General features: G+C 46.9%; 1 protein-coding gene across 1 annotated transcript; it reads left to right on the top strand.

Moving 5' to 3' along the window:
* Nucleotides 1-1,731: 1,731 nt before the first annotated feature.
* Nucleotides 1,732-18,674, top strand: LOC307213418 (uncharacterized protein). The gene is made up of 4 exons (XM_079971289.1): nt 1,732-1,877; nt 4,894-5,955; nt 14,354-14,746; nt 18,251-18,674. Exons 1-4 carry the CDS (start codon nt 1,875-1,877, stop codon nt 18,431-18,433), a joined length of 1,641 nt encoding a protein of 546 aa, XP_079827415.1. The 5' UTR covers nt 1,732-1,874; the 3' UTR covers nt 18,434-18,674.
* The last annotated feature ends 3,440 nt before the right edge of the window (nt 18,675-22,114 follow it).

Raw genomic sequence — 22,114 nt, 5'->3', positions numbered from 1 at the left:
GACAGGAAGGATTCGAAACCTGCGGGATCAGAGATTCTCAGAGGACTGGAGTAAATATGTGAATTATTTGAAATGCAAGTGTAATCAACAGATTATGCTAGTAGGACTATAAGAAGTTTTGTAAGGAGGATTATGTGAAATATGGCAGAGAAAAGTATGAAGAGAATTATTAGTGAAGGACTATTAAAAGTAATAGTGAAACTAATGAAATGCAGATTAAGTGATGAAGACTGAAAAATCTTCAGATGTGGTTGATGGAAGTCCAAAATATTGTATAAGATAAAATATGTTGTATATTTTTTGGAAACTGTGTGTGTGTGTGTGTGTGTGTGTGTGTGTGTGTGTGTGTAAAAGAGAAGGCTGACCTACAAAAATCTGCAAGAGAAGCTTCTTAAGCAGAGAAGAATGGTAACTTGTGAGTGTTTGCTGATCACACTGCTCTTAAAAAGTCACAGGTTGAAGTGCTAGAGGACAAGACAGCAACCCTATACTAACGACAAAGTGTTCTGGGCTTGGGTGGCTGCTCACATCTTCTCAAAGATGTTGAAAAGGTCACCTCGCTTTGCATCAGGTTTCCAGCAGAGGGTCTCAAGAACTTAGGTTTGCTGCTTCATGTGGAATGAGACCATTGGTCTCCTCTAGCCCAGCAGTCTTGAGATGGACAACAGCTCCCCGGGGTCTCACGAAGGGATTTCCTCCATGGCCTTTTAAGCAAGAGATGCACTAGGGATTCAGCCTGGGGGCTTTTATGGGTCTGGGGGAGAAAATCAATTTAGTTTTCATTGAAAGACGAATCGACCCAATTCGCACTTCTTGAAACAAAACCTGAACCAAAACAAACCCTTCCAAATGCTCATGTCTCTGAGTTTTGCGGTTCGCTTCTACAGTCAAATAATGTGTGCAAAACCACATGTGCTAGGACAAAGTGTACAGCAAAATATTATATTAAGGGAAATTGCTTGCAAAAAATGTGTACAGGGTAGCCTGCTTAGTATCATCACTATTTCTTTTCAAGTGCCGAGCAAAAATGTTCATATAGACCCATATCTTTAGATCTTAATTTTCTGGTTATCTTTTAGCAGGCTTGGATTTGTTGTGTGTGTGTGTGTGTGTGTGTGTGTAAGTTGCTTTCAGTTTCACTTTTGAGAGGGAAACATAATAATTATAATGCACACAAAATTGCATATTGTGTGCATTTCACCCTCAAATGCCAACCAATTTTCACAAGAGGTTTTTTTTTTATTTAAAGAATTTGCAAACTGACATGGAAATGTGGAATCTACAAATTATTATATTTGTTAATGCGAATTGAAGTTAATTATTGTAGCTGTGGTATAAGTGATTTTATCAAGAATGGATTGTATTTGGGTTGAGTGACAGTCTTGAGGCAGAATTAAAGGGAATAAGACCTTGAAGTACAGCACGTGGGAAGCCACCCAAAATTTATAATTGGCTATGTAATTGATTTGTATTTGAGTTGGTATTGCTATTTGGTGTCAATATAATATGGTGCATATTGAATTTTTGTAATTGAAAATTAATTTTTAAAAATGGGCCCTAAGACTAGAAAAAAATGAGAAACTGAGAGAAGATGAAATTGACCAGATTCGCCCACATGCTCTACTAATGAGCAGCTGAAGGAGCTCTGGGCCAAATTGTTAGCAGCTGAATGTGTTTCTTGCCGGAGTCGCTTGGGAGGGTGAGGAAGAAGCCGAGTGCGGAATCTCGTGACATCATCACGGCAGTTGGCCTGGAATGTGGATTTGCATGGCCTGGTTTTGCAAAGTGGGGCAGCTGGGGTCCGATTGAGGGGGAAATTATATCTCTGCATGTGCCGTGGTTAAGATTCTTGTCTCCCTGGGGCCAGTTTCGCCATGGTAAGATCCGTCACTCTCATTCCTTTTTCTTTTTATTTCATTTATATCTCACCTTTCTTCCCAAGCACCATACAATTATTTTTCTCTCCCTCCTGCATTTTATTCTCACAACAACCCTGTGTAGTAGGCTAGGCTGAGAACTAAGAGCTGGCCCAAGCCCAGCCCAGCGATTTGAACCTGGGTCTCTCGCTCGCAAAGTGAGCCTAATGGGCCAGTCACTTTCTCTCAGCTTAACCTACGCCAGTGTTTCCCAAACTTGGGCCTCCAGCTGTTTTTGAACTACAATTCCCATCATCCCTGACCACTGGTCTTGCTAGCTAGGGATGATGGGAGTTGTAGTCCAAAAACAGCTGGAGGCCCAAGGTTGGGAAACACTGACCTACGCCACAGAGCTGCTGAGAGGATTCTTTTATATATACATATAAAAGGGTAGGATGGGGAACAATGAATACCACCTTAAGCTTCATGGAGGAAAGGTGGGATATTAGCATTATAAATAATTAAATGTGAAATTAAAAGCAGAGTATTTTATCTCCATGCACCCTACCCTAGAAAAACACTCAAGAATGCTGATGCAGTTTGTTTGTTAGTTTGAACAGTTTATACAGCCATCTTCAAATATTGAAAGGGCTGTCACATGGAAGATGGAGCAAGCTTGTTTTCTCCTGCTCCGTAGGGTAGGATCCAAATTAGTGACTTCAACTTACAAGAAAGGGGAATCCAACTAAACATCAGAAAGAACTTTCTGACCGTTAAGAGCTGCTCAATAGTGGGACAAACTCTCTCGGGAAGTGGTGGACTTTCCTTCCTTGCAGGTTTTTAGGGAGAGGTTGGATATCCATCTGTCATGGATGCTTGAGTTGAGATTCCTGCATTGCAGCAGGAATGGATGAGAAGTCAATTGGCCTCCTCTTGTTCCTTGATCTTCTTGACATTTGATGATTTTTGACTCTGTTGATATGCAATCCCCTTATTTTCTCCTCCTCCTCCTCTTCCTATCTTGTCCTTCATTGGGCCAAAGATATACCCACCTAAGCTAAGAAAATAAGAACTCTGCTGGATCAGACCAAAGGCCTAGCTAATTTAGCATCCTGTTTCCTACAGTGGTCAACCTCTGGAAGGCTTGCAAGCAGGATATGAGGTCAACAGCTGTCTCCGGATGATAGACCTTACAGATAGCATATCCCTATCGTGACTCATAGCCATCTAGCCATCGATAGCTTATTCTCCATGAATTTGCCTTATCTTCCCATGTCATCTAAACTTCCCATGCCATTTCACTATTCTGACACACTTTCACATCCCTCTCGAGACAGATGGGTGCCAACAACAAAATTTTGGCACATGTCTCAAGGTAATGTGCAAAATACAATACAGAGGGGGGAGGGACAGCTGAAAACAACATAAAAATAACAGCAGATAAAATTTAATAATAATAAAATATTTGTACCCCACCACTCTGGGTGGCTTCCAACATACAGAGAAATGTAATGAAACATTTAAAAACTTCCCTATACAGGGCTGTCTTCAGATATCTTCTTAAAGTCAGATAGTAGTTTATTTCCTTGACATCGGATGGGAGGGCATTCCACAGGGCAGGTGCTACTGCTGAGAAGGCCCTCTGCCTGGTTCTCTGTTACCTCACTTCTTGCAGTGAGGGAACTGCCAGAAGGCCCTCGGCAATGGACCTCAGTGTCTGGGCAGAACGATGGGGGTGGAGATGCTCCTTCAGGTATACAGGACTGAGGCCATTTAGGGCTTTAAAGGTCAGCACCAACACTTTGACTTATGCTTGGAAACGTACTGGGAGCCAATGTACGTCTTTCAGTATGAAGTAGGCACCCACAGCAGAGTCCCATCCATTCAGCTGTGAATCTTGTTAGGAAAAAAAGATGTCTTCCGTTGTTTCTGGAAAGCCAACTGTCCCATTTTTAGTGGGACATCCTGTATCCAAAAGCCAATCCTGACTTCTGTTTCAATCTCAGAATGTCCTGTTTTTCAGTCAAAGAGACACTCACTCTGGCAATTGTCAGCAGAGTCGTGCCAAAGCGCCTTCCAGACCAGTTATCTGGCATGACTCTGCTGAATGCCAGAGCGCCGGGCGAGAGCATCAAGAGTGAGGGTGAGTAGCACAAGCAAGCGATGAGTGTTGGGAGGGTGAGGACAAGTAGTGTGAGCTGTGAGAGGTGGGGCAGGGCAGCATGGTGGGTGTGGATATCCTGGATTTTGTTCCAAAAAGTTGGAGCATTTGGGAAAGTGAAGATAGTGGGTGCCTTCATATTTGGATGGGGATGCTGTTCCACAGAACAGGGGCAGCCAAACTAAGAGCCTTGCTCCAAGTTGCTGTGGAGTGGGGCCCTTTTGTGCAACACAGCCATTTTGGCCTTGCTGTCACGGACCGTGCTGAGGAGTTTTGCACTGAGGAGGAATCGTGGGAGCCACCCCCTCCCCCTGCTCCTGAATCTTCCCAGGAGCGGGAAGACAGTATAGATTTGGAACAGTGGTTTACAGAGGGGCACAGTTCAGAAGGCAGAAGCTGGGAAATACTGGATGGGGAACAGCTAGCAGAAAAAACACTGGGAGAGAGAGGATTAACAGATTCACAGTCATTGGACAGCATTTATCCACTCTTCTCAAGGTCAAGAAGAGCTCAGAAAGTCTCAGAACAGAAAGTGCAGAGTCTACAAACTCAGATTACAAAACATAGGAGTTATGTAGATTAATAGGAATGAAAGGGGTGTAAGCCTTAATTGTGAGCACCGCCATTCTGGGCAGACCCTTTCTTTTGTCATTTGCTGTGTTTAATAAAGAAACTGGTAAAAATTCCCTTTTGTTTGATCTGCTCATTTATGGCTACAGGGGAGGAGGTCGATTCCCCAAAGCCTGACACTCGTGCATTAAAACCAGTTGAATTTTTCCCCCTTAACTTTCCCGCCCCCAATGTGATATTTGTTGATGATGTCTTCTCAGAAAAGCGTGTGTGACTTCTCCCTTCCCCACCCACAATCTGTTTCAGGATGCCAACAGTTCAGGGTCCCCAGCCATCCCCGCGATTGTGACTGACGCGCTCGCTAATGGAGACCAACGAACACCGTTAGCGACCAGAAGGCAGCTAGAAGCCGCCAGCAGCCCTATGCCGTTAGACGCGGTTGCCAAAGAGGAGAAGGATGAGCACAGAGAGGACAAGGACGGCCAAGGAGCCAAGGAGCAGGAGCAGAAGAACGCCAAGCAGACCCAGGGAGCCGATAGCGAAATGGAGAAGATGCGCTTAGACTTTGAGCTGACCCTTCTGAAGCGCCAGCACGAGGAGAACGACAAGCAGCGGCAACATGAAGAGAAGATGGAGAACATACGCCAGCACTTGCCATGCAGAACGCCTGGCCAAGGGGACGAGGAGCAGCTGGGTAGCAAGTTGGACCCCATCACGGAAATTGAGCTGGAGAAGATGCGCATGGAATTTGAGCTGGCCAAGCTGAAGCAAATCTCCGAGGAGAACGAGCGGCAGCGGCAGCACGAGCGGAAAATGTACGAGGACAAGGAGAAGCAGCGGCAGCACGAGGAAACCATGGAGAAGCTGCGCCTGCGGCAAGGGAATATCCGAGTGCTGGGTCCGAAGGCGACGGGGAGCAAGGCGGAAGCTGCAACTGAGTTGTTTTCTGAGACCTTTGGTGAGGTGGGGAAGATGAGGATAGAACTACAGCTGGCCATGGAAGTCTACTTGCCAGATGTGACTGAAAAGAAGTCCCACTCTGAGCCTAGTGGGCAACAGGAAGGCCTGAAGCCTGAACAACCGCTGGAGAAGATCCTGGAGGCAGGTAGGCCGCCAGTGCCACCGGAACAGAAGACCGACGAGGTGACTGAGCACCTGGGTCTGCAGGTGCCCCGCATTGTGGTGAGCGGAGCAGAGTCAGAGTGGTCGAGCAGCAGGTTGGACATAGCCATCGAGACCGAGCTGGAGAAGAGGAGGATGGAGTTTGAGCTAACGAGGCTCAAATACGAGCATGAAGAGAATGAGAGGCAGCGGCAGCATGAGGAGAAGATGGAACAGCTGCGTCAGCAACAGGCAACACCCAAGGAGGTAAAGGGGATACCGGGAGATAAGAAGGGAGGTTGTGGTCATACTGGATTGCAAGCCTTTTTCTAGCCCTCTTGTACACAGAGACCCTTTCGCTCTGGCTCGCCTCTTACCTGCTCTTGTGGAAAGGACTGTAAAATGCAAATAATATCCTTTGACAAATACAGGCTCCTCCAGATGGGTGCTTTATTGCAGGCGGATTCCACAACAAGTTATTGACACAGTGACAGCTCCCAAGTGGTGGGGTTTTATCCTGCTCTAGTTTGTTTTCTGATGTTCCCACAGTGCTGTCACTTTATTTCAGTCTGGCGGGACTACAGCATGACAAAAGCCAGGCAGAAATAAACCAGAACGCTTGCGCTATATAAAAAAGTTACAGGACGTGAGCAGGAAGCTGAGGGATCGGCACTAATCAGAAATGAACCAATGTGACTGCTTGGAAATTTTTGTAGGCACAAACGGTATTGAAAGCAGGGTCTGTGTGACCATCCCAGTAGCATCATGAGCACAAATCAACATGAATGTGGGAAAAAACAAACATCTGCATTGGTCTCCAGTTAACGCAGCCTTTTCCTCTGGTATCTTAGAGTTACAGAACTGTTTTTACTATAATTTGACCTTCATTTTATGGCATTGCTTTTATATTTTTATAGATGCACGCTGCCCTCGCACCTTATCGGCAAATGGTGGCATATAGTACTGATTTTAAAAATTAACTATAATCCCCCACACACCTCAGAAATGAGAGAAAATGGGAAGATGAGATAATGTAGTTAAGAGTGTTGGAGGTAGTTTGATGGTACTGCCTTCCAAGTTTACAATTTTCTGTTCAGTGGTAGTTGGGCAACATTTGGAGGAACCCTGGGTTCCTACCCCTGCTGTAGGGCCTATGTCAAAACATCAAATACACCATCAGATACCTGTGATCTAATCAGCACAGGAGCCATCATTTTATGGGTGACATTCCACTGGTGCTCCTGAATGTTTCTAGGCTTATTGGTACTTCACTGCTGGTCACTGGGCTTGGGCATTGGTGGGTTTAACCCCTGAATGGAAATTTGAAAGGGACCATAGCTGTCAACTTACAGATTTGAAAATAAGGGACCAGCAGCCTCGAAAATAAGGGATCAGCAGCCAAAATAAGGGATTTTCCGGGCACAGGTATGTTTGACTTCTGAGCCCCTCCGAGCCAAAGGCAGAAAGCCAAGCCAGCAGCCAAACAAAGCCTCATCAATAAGGGACAGCAGCGGGACATGGCACTGGGATAAGGGACTGTCCCGCCAAATAAGGGACGCTTGACAGCTATGAAAGGGACTAGGTTTGACTCTCTGTCTTCCGAATCCTGTTCATGCAACTCTTTTTCTTTCTTCCACAGTCTGAATGAGGAACCTGTGCCCTGTCTATTGGCTTCCTTCCTTCCATAGGCTGGGCTATCAGCAAATACACACAGAATGTCTCTCCCTTATAACTTTGAACCTCTGCTCTGCATTGCCTGTAGTATATTATACTTTGATAAAACACGCTAGACTCTCTGCCTTGTGTTTTCCTCCATGAGATGTGTACAGGGAACGACCATTTTGCACGAGCTCAAAGCATGAGCAACCGTACATGTGCATGCCATTTTTGGACCCAGAAGAGGGCGGAATGGGGACAGGGGTAGTAGACTTATGTCTGCTCCAGCGATGTGCACAATGACCTGGAACGCAATCCCTGTGCAAATCGGGGGTTGACAGTACTCGCATAGAGTCAATTCAGCAAATACAGGTCTGGTTTTATGGGTAGGCGAGTTGGGAGCTTGTGCCAAGGGCCACGCCGAAGAGAAAACAGGATTGAGCTTGGTGACTTGATGTTTGCTGAGTGTATTGCCTGCTGTGAGCTAGAGCAAAATTACTGAGAGCTAACTTTGGGTCGGGGCGCTGGCTATAGGGGGCAGGAAGGGCTTCTGCCCCCTCAACATTTCATGGCAGTGGGCTGACCCCCCCCCCAATACTGAGAGTGCTGCCATCCCCCACTGCCCCTAGGCATCTGCTGGCACTCCATCTGTGCCCCCCACCGCGATCGCCAGAGCATCTCGGCAGGCACCCGCACATCCCGGCAGGCATGGCCCAATGGGGGGGACCAGGGCGTCGCACGTGTGACATCATGCATGCGCAACAGACCCTCCATTGTTGGGCCCAACTCAGCATGCCTGTTTGGGGTCCTTTTCATGAACATTTCTAGGGAAGCTTGAGCACAGCAGGACAATAAGTTTTGCTGTCCTGAGCAAGCCATACCACTTGGCAACACTGTAAAACTGGCCATGGGAGGCAGGGAACAGAGGTGCTGAAAGCATTTCGTCCCAGGGGTTGTATTTCTCCTAGGGCCAGCCCTGAGAAGATAGAAGTGTTAGACCATTAGACTCAAATCCTGGTTCATCTCCCAGCTCAAGCTTGAGCTCTGGGAGTTTAACGCAGTCTACAGGTGCTTTTGGCATGTACATAGTACCACAACTATGCTGCAGAAGTAATACAGGCTCTGCCGGACTGTATGGATACTATTTGAGCTCGTCTGGGTCAGGAGGTGTCATAATCCAGTGATGGGAAGCCTTTGGCCCTCCAGATGTTGCTTGGCTCCAACTACCATCAGCCCCAGCCAGCATTACCCATGTTCAGGGATATAATAATAATAATAATAATAATTTATTATTTGTACCCTGCCCATCTGGCTTGGTTTCCCCAGCCACTCTGGGCGGCGTCCAACAAAGATTAAAAATACATTAAAATGTCACACATTAAGAACTTCCCTAAACAGGGCTGCCTTCGGATGTCTTCTAAATGTCAGGTAGTTGTTTTTCTCTTTGACATGTGGTGGGAGGGCGTTCCACAGGGCAGGCGCCACTACCGAGAAGGCCCACTGCCTGGTTCCCTGTAGCTTTGCTTCTCACAGTGAGGGAACCGCCAGAAGGCCCTCAGGACTGGACCTCAGCGTCTGGGCAGAACGAGACGCTCCTTCAGGTATACTGGGCTGAGGCCGTTTATGATGATGGGATGATGGGAGCTGTGGTCCAACAACATCTGAAGGGTGGTTATTTTTATTTTTATTTGTTAGTCGTTTTTCTCACACAGCGACCAAAACGATTTGCATTAAAAACCAATCACGAGCAAAAATAGAAGTCTAAGAATACATCAAAAGAGCTATAAAGTAAGAGCCAGAAGCTTGGGTACAGAGAGAAGTGTTTGCCTAACTAGATAAAGATGGTGCCAGGTGTACCTCCTTGCGGAGAGCATTTCACAAGTGGGGGGCCACCGTGGAAAAGGCCTGTTCCTGTGCTGCCACTTTCTGAACCTCCCATCGAGTGAGCCCACAAAGAAGGGCCTCAGATTATTATCACAGGCGTTGGTCAGTTCATGTCAGGAGACGTGGTCCTTGAAGTACCACAATCCTGAGCCACGTATGGCTTTATCAATCAAAACCAGCACTTTGAATTAAGGCTCTCCATCTCTGCCATAATGGAGAATCAGGTTGCTATTTATTTCACAGTGCATGCCTACATGGAAAGTAAAGGTAAAGGTAAAGGGACCCCTGACCATTAGGTCCAGTCGTGACCGACTCTGGGGTTGCGGCGCTCATCTCACTTTACTGGCCGAGGGAGCCGGCGTACAGCTTCTGGGTCATGTGGCCAGCATGACTAAGCAACTTCTGGCGAACCAGAGCAGCGCACGGAAACGCCGTTTACCTTTCTGCCGGAGCGGTACCTATTTATCTACTTGCACTGGTGTGCTTTCGAACTGCTAGGTTGGCAGGAGCAGGGACCAAGCAATGGGAGCTCACCCCATTGTGGGGATTCGAACCGCCGACCTTCTGATCGGCAAGTCCTAGGCTCTGTGTTCTTCTGCTGAGATTACGGAGTTCTTTTTGCCTTTTACGCAGTCGGGTCACACAAAGGCTGTTGGAGAGGAGTTTGTTGTTGCTTTTAGAAAACTTCATTTATATACTGTATATATAAAAAGGTTTAAGAAAATGGGAGGTGAAACTTGGGTGGAGTTAGTAAGAATTACTGTATTTTTTGCTCTATAAGACTCACTTTTTCCCTCCTAAAAAGTAAGGGGAAATGTGTGTGCATCTTATGGAGCAAATGCTGGCTGCGCAGCTATCCCAGAAGCCAGAACAGCAACAGGGATTGCTGCTATCACTGCGCAGCGATCCCTCTTGCTGTTCTGGCTTCTGAGATTCAGAATATTTTTTTTCTGGCTTTCCTCCTCCAAAAACTAGGTGTGTCTTGTGGTCTGGTGCATCTTATAGAGCGAAAAATACGGTAAATATGTGCCTCTGTTTCCATAGGGAAATCGTTCTGTGTGTGTGTGTGTGTGTGTGTGTGTGTGTGTGAGAGAGAGAGAGAGAGAGAGAGAGAGAGAGAGAGAGAGAGAGATTGATTGTGGGACTAGAAACCATGGAGAGCTGCTGATAGCCATTGTTGAAAATACTGGCCTAGATGGACCAATGGTCTGATTCAGTATAAGGCAAATTCCTAATCTCTTAGTAAACACTCTTCTCCCTCTCCACAGCTGTCTCTAGCTGAAACATATTTTTCAAGGCTTTTTAAAAATGACTTAAAAAGGAGAAGTGGAACTCCACCTGTCTGCGCTCACAGTCCTTTAAAACAGGCCACACAGAGAGACAGAGACTTTCCCTTCCAGCATTCACCGTTCAATAACATTTTCTCATTCATTCTTTGGCGAGACGTGCGCGGCTTAATTGGGGCGGATAAATAAATAAGTAAGTAAGTAAATAAATAAATAAATAAGTTCGCCGAAGTTCCAGTAAGGGAAGGAAAAGTTGCTCGCTCACAACTCGGAGACAAAGCATCACATTGTTTAACTCACAGATGAGGAGGAGAGGAGACCAGATAAATATGAAGTCAGTGGAGACGGTCAGCATGCCTTTGGCTAGATCTCCTGACAAAGGGGCTTGTTGTCCTCCTGGCCGCCTGGTCTGTCGTGAATGAATAAGGCAACAACTCCATTCAAGACACAGACTGTCCGTTACACATACAGCTGGCTGCTTTGTGCCCGCAGATCACAAAGGCAATGAGGGGAGGAGACTGGGATCAGAAAAAGGAAGCAGTGGCCATTGTTCCAAAAGATATATGGGGTGGTAGCCAACTTTTTCAAGGAGGAGGAGGAAACACGTAGCCCAACAGCCAGTTGCGCTCAGCTTTCAGACCACAAGAACACAACCATACCCAATCTGAGGAACCATCATCAGATGTACTTCCTGTACTATCCAGCATACTCATGTGTGAGTTAAAGATAGTGGTGTGGCAAAACTAGGGGAAGGGCTGGGGCTCAGTGGTGGAGCATCTGTTTGCCATGTGGAAGGTCCCACATTCAATCCCTGGCATCTCCACATAGGACTGGGAGAGAACTTTGCCTAGAAGCCTGGAGTGCCTCAACAGGCAGCCTGGGCAGACAATACAGAATTGGATGGACCAATTGTGCTGACCTTTAAAACCCTAAACGGCCTCGGCCCAGTATACCAGAAGGAGCATCTCCACTCCCTTCGTTCAGCCCTAACACAGAGGTGCAGCTCCGAGGGCCTTCTGGCAGTTCCCTCACTGCGAGAAGCAAAGTTACAGGGAACCAGGCAGAGGGCCTTCTTGGTAATGGCACCCAACCTGTGGAATGGCTTTCCACCAGATGTCAAAGAAATAAACAACTACCTGACTTTTAGAAGACATCTGAAGGAAGCCCTGTTTAGGGAAGCTTTTAATATTTGCTTAATTATTGTATTTTAATATTTTGCTGGAAGCCACCCAAAGTGGCTGGGGAAACCCAGCCAGATGGGCGGGGTATAAATAATAAATTATTATTATTAGCGGTAGTAGTAGTATGAGTAAAAGGCAGCTTCCCATGGTTACATGTCTTTAGGATATATGGAATTATTTATACATACAGTATATATTACCTGAGCATAAGATGGAGGGGCTCACGAAAGATTGCACGTCTGAGGGCAGGGACCGCCTTATCGCAAACATCTCGTAGCTATTCTGAGAGCTTTTCTTTTCCAACAAGCAAGATTAAAATGCTTTAAATAAATATAAAACAACTGAACACATGCATCATCTTGTGGGCTAAGACAGGGGGAGAAGTGCATGTTGCGCTAGAACTACTGTTTATATTCATATACAATTAAAACTTACACAGTTAATCGAATAAGATTCCTTTAATCAGGTAACAGATCTATTTTTTTCTGAAATGATGAAAAGTTATAGTTTATGGTGGCAATCCAATAGGCCTGCTCATTTTTATCACTGGGATGATAGGTTGGGATGATAGAAAAGAAGGATAAGACAGAACACAAAACCTCCACCATATAAATATTAGGGTATTTCGCAGACACAGCCGCCATGTTTATATACCAATCTGGGACTCAGCTACATTAGTAAAAAAAAGAAAACCAAAAGTTATAAATGTGTTAGAACACTGTGGCACCAGATGGCGCTGTAGAGCTGAAATTGGAACTTTATGAAATTTTACATTGTGAGCTTTAAAAAGGTTTTTTTAAGCAATTTCAGAACATTTTTTTATAGCTGTGTAGATGCAGCCCAGCATTACAATAGACACTATAAATGAGGCTTTTAGGCTAAAACCCACTTCCTTTTGCCATTTGCTCAGCATTCAGAGTATGGAAATCAGGTTCTCTACTACTGAGTGATGAGCCAGTTGTAGCAACAGGCGGGCTGTGATGTCATAGTGAGGCATCTATGACATCAGTTTGGCAGTTGGCTCTGTTAAGTCTGGCTTTGCTTTTTATATTGTCTGGGGTGGCGGGTTGCAGAAGTGCATCATGGGACAGTGAGAGCCTAGTGAAACGAAAGGCTGCCCTGTTATTCACACGCCTACTGCCTTGAGCTTCAGTCGCTTATGGTAAGAATGGTTGTTCCTCCATTATCCTTTGTCTTGCTCTTCCTTCAGGAAGCTCAGAGCTGTTTGGACAGGGCTCTGAAGGAGCCTTCTATCCAAGCACTGACCGCAATGAGAGCTACTCAATTTTAAGAAGAGGCCCAGCCACACTGGTGTTTTATTGTCGGTGCATTCTGGGCACAACAGTAGTGGACTAGTGATGGATTTATCCTGCTTTAGTTTGTTCTGCAATGCTTCCCCAGTGCTACCACATTATTGCTGTCTGCAGGTGCTACAAATACAATAAAAATGGGACAAAAATAAACCAGAACTCTTTTGGGTGTTAAAAAAACAACAACCAACTGTGATTTCAGCAGAAAATTGTGCGATATGCACTGATTGGAAAATAAGTTGTGTCACCATTGTGACAGACACCCTCACTGAAGTTGAGTGCTGGGTAGTGTGACCAATATTATAGGAGTGTTAATAGATAAAGCTACCGGCAGCAGCCCATATTCACACAATAGAAGTCTATAATTAACTATTTTATGGTAGCGCCTGTGTTTACCAATAGCATTATAGTTCTGTGAAGCTTCTCAGTGTCCACTCACATCCCACCTAGAGTTTCAAAGTGTGAGGAGGGAACAAAACTGTCTGCCTGTTTAATGCTTGATGGTTTCCCATGTGAGGCACAAAACTTAAAGATACACCCTCTTTATACAGAAATTTTTAAACAGCACTCTTTATCAAACCAATTCTCAGATAGATCTAGAATGGCTATCACTGTTCTAACCAGCAACACCCCCTCAGGTCCTTCTAGGATTTCACTCTTTGCTGATTGACTGTTGGTCCCACCAGCTCTCACTGGTTCTTGGGATGCCAGGAGACAGACCCAGGGCCTGTCCATCACAGCCACCCCAAAACTTTTGCAGGCACAATTGGCATTGAAAGTGGGCTTGCATAGAACCATCACTTCTAGAGCATCATGATGAATGTGCAATAAGAAGTTGTATACTCCCTCATTTTTCTCTTGCGGTGAGGGGATATAGGATGTTCTGCATCAGCTACCTAAATTGCTTTTCAGTATGCAGCCTGTTAGCCAACTTAGGTACAATTTCCAAGCTGAGCAAGTTGTGAGGTCAAACCCCAATTTCAAAAGTGGCAAGGGGTGAAGATGGAGCATTTAAAAAGAAGTCATGGTTAGTTCTTCACCCATGCAGTGAGCCTGGCTACCTGCCAGCTTAGAGATTAGCATGAAAGGTGTAGGTACCAGAAAATCAAACTCTGGTTAAGTCATTAGTCTTGCCTTTCCTACGATGCTTCATGAGAGCTGCTTGCTTTTTAAAAAAAACATTTAAAGCGCTATATTGTGTGTTTATTGGTTTATATTTTATATACCCACTTATTTTTATTTCAAAGCAAAAACGACGAACAAATTGCAATTTTGTTCTTGGAAAATGGGGGAGGAAGGTGATGGGCTTGTGACATCAAAAGCAGGTTAGATGCCCTTTCCGTGCTAGGAGGACAACCCTGAAAATGTCTCGTCTGCTGCCGACAATGTGACTGAGCCAACGTCGGCCCCCGACGACCTGACCGAGCCGCCCTGCACCCCTAACGATGTGACGGACCCTCTGGACATCCGAGACGAAGAGGCACAGCTGAGGATGAAGCCGCAGGTGGAGCTGGAGAACCTGCACCGCGGCCTGGCCAACACGGAGGGGGAGATTGACACCTGGGTCCAGATGGAGCAGCCAAGCAACAAGCAGGCCCGCGCCCTGGCGACTCAGCTGGAGAAGATGCGCCTAGATATGGAGCTCACCATGACCAGGTACCGCTACGAAGACAAGGAGAAGCAGCGGCAGCATGAGGAGAAGATGGAAGCCATGCGCCAGCAGGCACTGTCAACGGCACAGGTAAGGGCTGGCAGGTGGAGGTGAGAAAAGCAGAGGAAGAAGACGGAAGAAGATACAGGCCACGATCCAACTTGCATTTTCTGTACAGTGGTACCTCAGGTTACATATGCTTCAGGTTACAGACGCCGCTAGTCCAGAAATAGTGCTTCAGGTTAAGAACTTTGCCTCAGGATGAGAACCCGAAATTGTGCTCCGGTGGCACGGCAGCAGCAGGAGGCCCCATTAGCTAAAGTGGTGCTTCAGGTTAAGAACAGTTTCACGTTAAGTACGGACCTCCGGAATGAATTAAGTACTTAACCCAAGGTACCACTGTAGATTTTTTTAAAAAAAAACAACCGTTGTTTTTTTTACCATTTCTGTGTTGTATTTTCTCTGGCAGGTACAAAGCAGTGCAGGGCTTTCAGCGCATTTAATAGCTATGTCCCCTGAAGGGACGCGGGTGGTGTGGGTTAAACCACAGAGCCTAGGGCTTGTCGATCAGAAGGTTGGCAGTTCGAATCCCCGCAATAGGGTGAGCTCCCATTCCTTGGTCCCTGCTCCTGCCAACCTAGCAGTTCGAAAGCACACCAGTGCAAGTAGATAAGCAGGTACCGCTCCGGCAGGAAGGTAAACGGCGTTTCCGTGTGCTGCTCTGGTTCACCAGAAGCGGCTTAGTCATGCTGGCCACATGACCCGGAAGCTGTACGCCGGCTCCTTCAGCCAATAAAGGGAGATGAGCGCTGCAACCCCAGAGTCGTCCGCAACTGGACCTAATGGTCAGGGGTCCCTTTACCTTTACTAACCCCTGTTGAGGTTTCCTTTTCTATATAAAGGTGCCACAGCCCTGTCCTCTTATGAGACTCTACCCTACTTCCACAGCCAGGAACAGGGCCCACGTGGCTGTTCTGAGGAAGTTGAATTGATGGCCAAACTGCATTTTGCAAAGGGACCATAATCTCTTGACACTTTCAGAAACAACAACCCCAAAAACCTGAAAGGCAGCCAGGGAGAAGGGGGTAGGATGTGAAATTGCTCACAGCAGCATGGAAAGATTTCTTTCCCCTACCCTGAGGTCTTTTCCAGATCAAAATTCCCTCCCAAGGCTGCTCTTTGCTGTATTTGTAGCATTTTTCCTTCCCAGGGGAAACAACAGTGGGGGGGGGGGCAATAGTTTGATCAAGTAAACAGCAAAGGGAAAGAGTTCAACATCCTTCTCTACTGCTAGCAACTTGCTAGTTTTGGTTTTTGAGAGAGAATTCCAGCGACAGATCTCATGCAACATGTACCGGTAAATTTGACCCTTAGTAGCTTCTTTCTCCCCCTCCTGCTTCCAGAGATTGAATTCCTCATAGATTCCAGTCACTCACCACAAGTTCCCAATTCAGTTTGAGAACTGAGAAACTACAGGAAAACGGAGCCACTTGGTTGGCCAGCAGATAGAGCAGGAATGATTATGGCTACTGCCCTTCACAATCCAAAAACAAGCAAATAAAAATAAAGTCACTGCCCACCCCCAAACCCCACCCCCCAAACCCCCCACAGAGGCTGGTGCATTTCCTGTTTGTCAACTCTCAAGGTCACTGCCAATGGGTTCATATAATTAAAACTTTGCCAACCTGACTAATATCAAATGACTCAGCTAGTGAAAGGGGCCACCCTTGAAATAATCAAGTAGAAAAGTGCTCTGAACTTGAACAGATGGCAAGACATTGCTGGCTTGGAAAGCTCTCGGGAAGAGTAATTTGTAATACTGCTCAGGGACTGAAGGCAGATAATGGTTAATTTCTTCCTGAGAGCAGAACACACTGATCATTATGCAATGTTCCTGGTGGACATAGGTGTCCCATTCCTTTGAAAGAGGCTGGGAACCAGAATGAATGGAAAAGGTTTCCTCATGGTCAGGACCCAGGCATGCCAGTTTCATCTTTTGTTAAGACAATCGCAGGCAAATGGTCCAAAATGGGTAGGAAATAGGTGTGTCATCTGGAGAAGGCAATTTGTCTCACCCACTTCCAACAGCATGGGCTGGGTGTTGACTTGAGGTCCGTATGTGAAGGCAGGAAACGACAGGAGAACTCCTGAAGAGAGAGAAACAAAAGGCAGATCCACACTAGCCATTCAAAGACCGTGACTTCCCCCAAAGAATCATGGGAACTGTAGTTTGATAAGGGCACTGGAAATGATGGTTCTTTGAGGGGGGACTGCAGTCCCCAGGATTCTTTGCGGGAAGCCTTCTGCTTCCAATGTGCACTGAATAAATAGGCTTTAATGCATAGCGTGAAGGATTCAGAACAAGGATTGTGCTATCGGGGAAGAACTAGACAAGGGTGTGTTGCAATGGAGACTCGGTGAGTGGATTCAGCTCGGAAACAATGAATCAGAATATAATGCAAACTACGTTGAACATAAACCCAAATTTTGCAGCCATAGAGAGCACGTTCTGCTACTGCGAACATTTCTGCAAGTTAGGCAGCTGGCTGAGGCAGCATAATAATAATATTAACAACAACAACAACAATTTATTATTTATTCCCCGCCTATCTGGCTGGGTTTCCCCAGCCACTCTGGGTGGCTTCCAACACAATATTAAAATACAGTAATGGATCAAACATTAAAAGCTTCCCTAAACAGGGCTGCCTTCAGTTGTCATCTAAAAGTTTGGTAGTTGTTTTTCTCTTTGACATCTGGTGGGAGGGCATTCCACAGGGCGGCTGCCACTACCGAGAAGGCCCTCTACTTGGTTCCCTGTAACTTGGCTTCTCGCAGTGAGGGAACCGCCAGAAGGCCCTCAGCGCTGGACCTCAGTGTGGGGGTAGAATGATGGGGGTGGAGACGCTCCTTCAGATATACTGGATCGAGGTCGTTTAGGGCTTTAAAGGTCAGCACCAACACTTTGAATTGTGCTCGGAAACGTACTGGGAGCCAATGAAGGTCTTTCAAGACCGGTGTTATGTGGTCTTGGCAGCCACTCCCAGTCACCAGTCTAGCTGCCGCATTCTGGATTAGTTGCAGTTTTCGGGTCACCTTCAAAGGTAGCCCCACGTAGAGCGCATTGCAGTAGTCCAAGCGGGAGATAACCAGAGCATGCGCCACTCTGGCAAGACAGTCTGCAGGCAGGTAGGGTCTCAGCCTGCGTACCAGACGGAGCTGGTAAACAGCTGCCCTGGACTCAGAATTGACCTGCACCTCCATGGACAGCTGTGAGTCCAAAATGACTCCCAGGCTGCGCACCTGGTCCTTCAGGGGCATAGTTACCCCATTCAGTTCCAGGGAGTCCTCCACACCTGCCCGCCTCCTGTCCCCCCAAAACAGTACTTCTGTCTTGTCAGGATTCAGCCTCAATCTGTTAGCCGCCATCCATCCTCCAATAAATAGCGCAGGAGGGTTTCACTATGGGAGTGTAATGCGGGAATTACGGTACTGGCGCTTGCAAAGGAGAGAGTGCATCTTTGTTCAGCGAGACTTTTGGTGACCTGCAGCAACATGGCTGGAACTTCACACCTTTTCCCTTTGCTCTCTCCACAGCCTTCTGGGGGAAGCCATCATTTCCTGTTACCTCAGGACCAGTTCACCTTGTTCCTGTATTGCTTCATCTTCATACACGTCATCTACATAGCGAAGGAACTGGTGTTCTTCTTCATTAAGAAGCACGAGATGTTCGCCATCGGTGTCATCCTCATATGTGCCGTTAAAATATTCTGGAAGTAAGAGACTTTGGCATGTATGGCTCACAGGGCTCCGGCAGTGCACCCAGAACCAGCATTTTCACAGACTTTATTTAATGCAACCTTCCTCTTTGCAATCGCCAATACCCACAACACATGCACAAAACGTAAGCCTACCCCGTGCACCGCAAAAACCCAGAAAAACCCCAGTTCTGTCAATCTTTCTCTGCCCCCACTTTACACACATGTGCGACACAATAAAGCATGCAGACTAAGCACCCTGATGTACTTTTAATTGAGTTTTAATAAATTATTTTAATAACAGAGTTTAAAAAAATTCTCGTTGCTGAATTTGCTTAGCACCGCCTGAGGTGGGGATCCTTACCTCTACCTTCTTCTTCCCCAAGAAGTTCACTAACTTCCTAAATGGTCCACAAATATGGTTTTCCTTAAAAAAAAAATAATGACCCCATTTTTATATCCTTTGAAGCCTAAAAGTCTGTAAACAGAAGTAAACAGATTCCTGACAGGGAGTCAAAGAGACTGGACAAAGCTGCAGCTGCTAAGTTGGTTTGCAGTGCTCCTTTGCACATGGTCCAGCTTGTCAATACCCTTCTTAAATTGTGGTGCCCAGAACTGAACACAGTATTCCAGGTGAGGTCTGACCAAGGTAGAATAGGGTAGTACTTGGATTTCCCTTGATCTGGACCATGGATAGGCAAACTAAGGCCCAGGGGCCAGATCTGGTCCAATTGCCTTCTCAGTCCGGCCTGTGAACAGTCTGAGCGTGTTTTTACATGAGTAGAATGTGTGCTTTTATACAAAATGCATCTCTGGGTTATTTGTGGGGCATATGAATTTGTTTTTGTTTCCCCCCCAAAATATAGTCTGGCCCCCCGCAAGGTCTGAGGGACAGTGGACTGGCCCCCTGCTGAAAAAGTTTGCTGACTCCTGATCTGGACACTAGACTTCTGTTGATGCAGCCTAGAACAGCCTTAGCATTTTTGCCACTGTATCACACGGTGGGCTCATGTTAAGCTTGTGGTCTACCAAGACCCCTAGATCCTTTTCACACATATTACTAGCAATCCAGGTGTTCCCTGTTTTATATTTGTGCAGCTGGTTCCTCCTGCCTAAGTGTAAAACCTGAGATTTGTCCCTATTGAAACTCATTTTGCTAGTTTGGGCCCAGATCTCCAATCTTTATCTTGAATCCTGACTCTGAGATTCTGACTAAACATTTGTAAAAACTTTCTGACAGTAAGAGCTGCTCAGCAGTGGAACAGACTCCCTCGGGCGGTGGTGGACTGTCCTTTCTTGGTGGTTGGCTGGCCATCTGTCACGTATGCTTTAGCTGAGATTCCTGCATTGCAGGGTTGGACTAGATGACCCTTGGGTCCCTTCCAACTCTAAGATTCTGTGATTCTATGAATTGAAAACATTTTGATCAGCTACTTCAGGAGTCTCGATTCAGATGGTGAAATATATAATTTAAAATATTGTGTATTTATTTTTTTTAAGTACAAGGACAAAAATATGCAAAGAGAGCATGAGGTGATACTTTAGTACAAGGACAAAAATATGCAAAGAGAGCATGAGGTGATACTTTAGAGCATGGGTAGGCGGACGGTCCGGGAATCAGCGTGTTTTTACATGAGTAGAATGTGTCCTTTTATTTAAAATGCATCTCTGGGTTATTTGTGAGGCATAGGAATTCGTTCATATTTTTTTCCCTTCCAAATATAGTCTGGCCCCCCACAAGGTCTGAGGGACAGTGGACTGGCCCCCTGATGAAAAAGTTTGCTGACCCCTGCTTTAGAAGTACGTATGTAAGATAATGCATGGAGAAACGGGCGGGGGGGGGGCGGAGAGAGAAGCGTTTCTCCCTCTTTCTCATAGCATTAGAATTGAGGGCTGAATGAAGTTTTCGGTGTTACGCGCTTTGACTTGGGGGTGAGGGGTAAAGTTGCTGTTTGCTGCTCCACCTCAGCCAGAAGACACGTCTTGGGCTGAAAAGAGCCTCTTTGCAAATGTGCAGAAATCTGTCCTGTCCCCCCCCCCCCCCCGCTTTGCCTTTGACAAAGCAAAACAAAAATAGCAGCCGGCAGGCGCTACTCTCTCTTCACAAACACACAGAGACACGCTTTTGTGAAGTTGAGGGTTCCCAGCGCAAGCCTCGCCTCCGGGAGCCCCCGACAAAACTTGGCGGGGGCGCGGGAGAAAGGGAGGCGAGAGACGCGAGACGTGCCACGTGAGGCGCCCGGGCTGCTGCTGCTGCCGCTGCCGAGCCTCCTTTGGTACGTGCAGACTGGGCCTTCCGCTTCCTGAGGCCTCGGTGGCTCCTGCGGCTCGTACGTGAGGCGAGGCAGCCGCTCAGGCGCATGAATTATGGACGGGCTCCGTGCGTCCCCGGACACGAGGCGCGGAGACTTTCCACATGTACTGCTAGTGATTCACATGTATTGCTACCGCTGCCCCCGCCCCCCGTTTGATGAGCATCCCCTCAATTCCTTCATTCAAGTCATTTATAAAGATGTTAATTGACGGGATGAAGGAATGCTCATCAGATCTGCAGATGACACCAAACTGGGATGCAGAAGACAAGAGTCGGGGTTCAAGAGGCAGATTGGAGAGCAGTGCATGTGAAAAGGATCTAGGGGTCTTGGTGGACCACGAGATTAACAGGAGTCGACAGTGTGATGCAGCAAAAAAGAAAAAAAAAGCTGCTATTCTAGGTAGCATCAACAGAAGTATAGTCGGACCACACATTCCCCTACCCCCTACCCCCAACTCCACTTCTGAATAAGAGATTGTTTTGCACAGTCACTCCTGTTGCTGCTGCTGCTGCTGCTGCTGCTGCTGCTCTCTCTCTCTCTCTCTCTCTCTCACACACACACACACACACACACTGCATACATCGTGCCTGCTGCTGCTGGAGAAATGAACATACCTACTAGGCTCTCTGAGCGTGCTCCAGAGTTGCCAACTGATCAGGCAAAAGCCCCTGGCCTGCTGCTCCTCTGCCTATGAGGTTAAAGGTAAAGGACCCCTGGACAGTTAAGTCCAGTCAAAGGTGACTGGGATTGCGGTGCTCATCTCGCTTTCAGGCCGAGGGAGCCAGCGTTTGTCCGCAGACAGCTTTCCGGGTCATGTGGCCAGCAGGACTAAACCGCTTCTGTGACGGAAACCAGAGCGCACAGAAACTCCGTTTACCTTCCCACTGCAGCAGTACCTATTTATCTACTCACACTGGTGTGCTTTCAAACTGCTAGGTTGGCAGGAGCTGGGACAGGGCAACAGGAGCTCACCCCATTGAGCAGATCCGAATTGCCAACCTTCCGATTGGCAAGCCCAGGAGACTCGGTGGTTTAGACCACAATTTCACCCGCGTCCCTTTCCCCCTGCCTATGAACACAGGCTTGAACAACAAAAGGGGGGCCTCTACAGCACCCCTCCTCCTCATGCAAGCGTTGTACCTGAGAGATGTCCTCATCTCTACATTCTGACTTGCAGAATCGGAGTTGCAGAAAATCCAGGCCTAACCCATCCCAAATAGATGGCTGTCCTATTGAGAATCAAGCTACTCCGATCTGCATTTCCCTATCCTAGGTTCTGTCTTTGGATCACGCCAGGGGTCAGCAACCTAAGGCCCATGGGCTGGAAGCGGCCTGTGGAGGTCGTTTGACCGGCCCCCAAGCCGCCCCCGAACTAAGCCGACCGCTCT

The sequence above is a fragment of the Podarcis cretensis genome (genome assembly GCF_951804945.1).
Source record: "Podarcis cretensis genome assembly, chromosome: 3".
Classification (NCBI taxonomy): Eukaryota; Metazoa; Chordata; class Lepidosauria; order Squamata; family Lacertidae; genus Podarcis; species Podarcis cretensis.
This window is presented reverse-complemented; position numbering and strand designations above follow the sequence as displayed.

Coding starts and splice junctions, on each gene's coding strand:
- LOC307213418 (XM_079971289.1), top strand. Junction 5,956..14,353: donor AACAGGCAACACCCAAGGAG/GTAAAGGGGATA, acceptor TTTCCGTGCTAG/GAGGACAACCCTGAAAATGT. Junction 14,747..18,250: donor AGGCACTGTCAACGGCACAG/GTAAGGGCTGGC, acceptor CTCTCTCCACAG/CCTTCTGGGGGAAGCCATCA.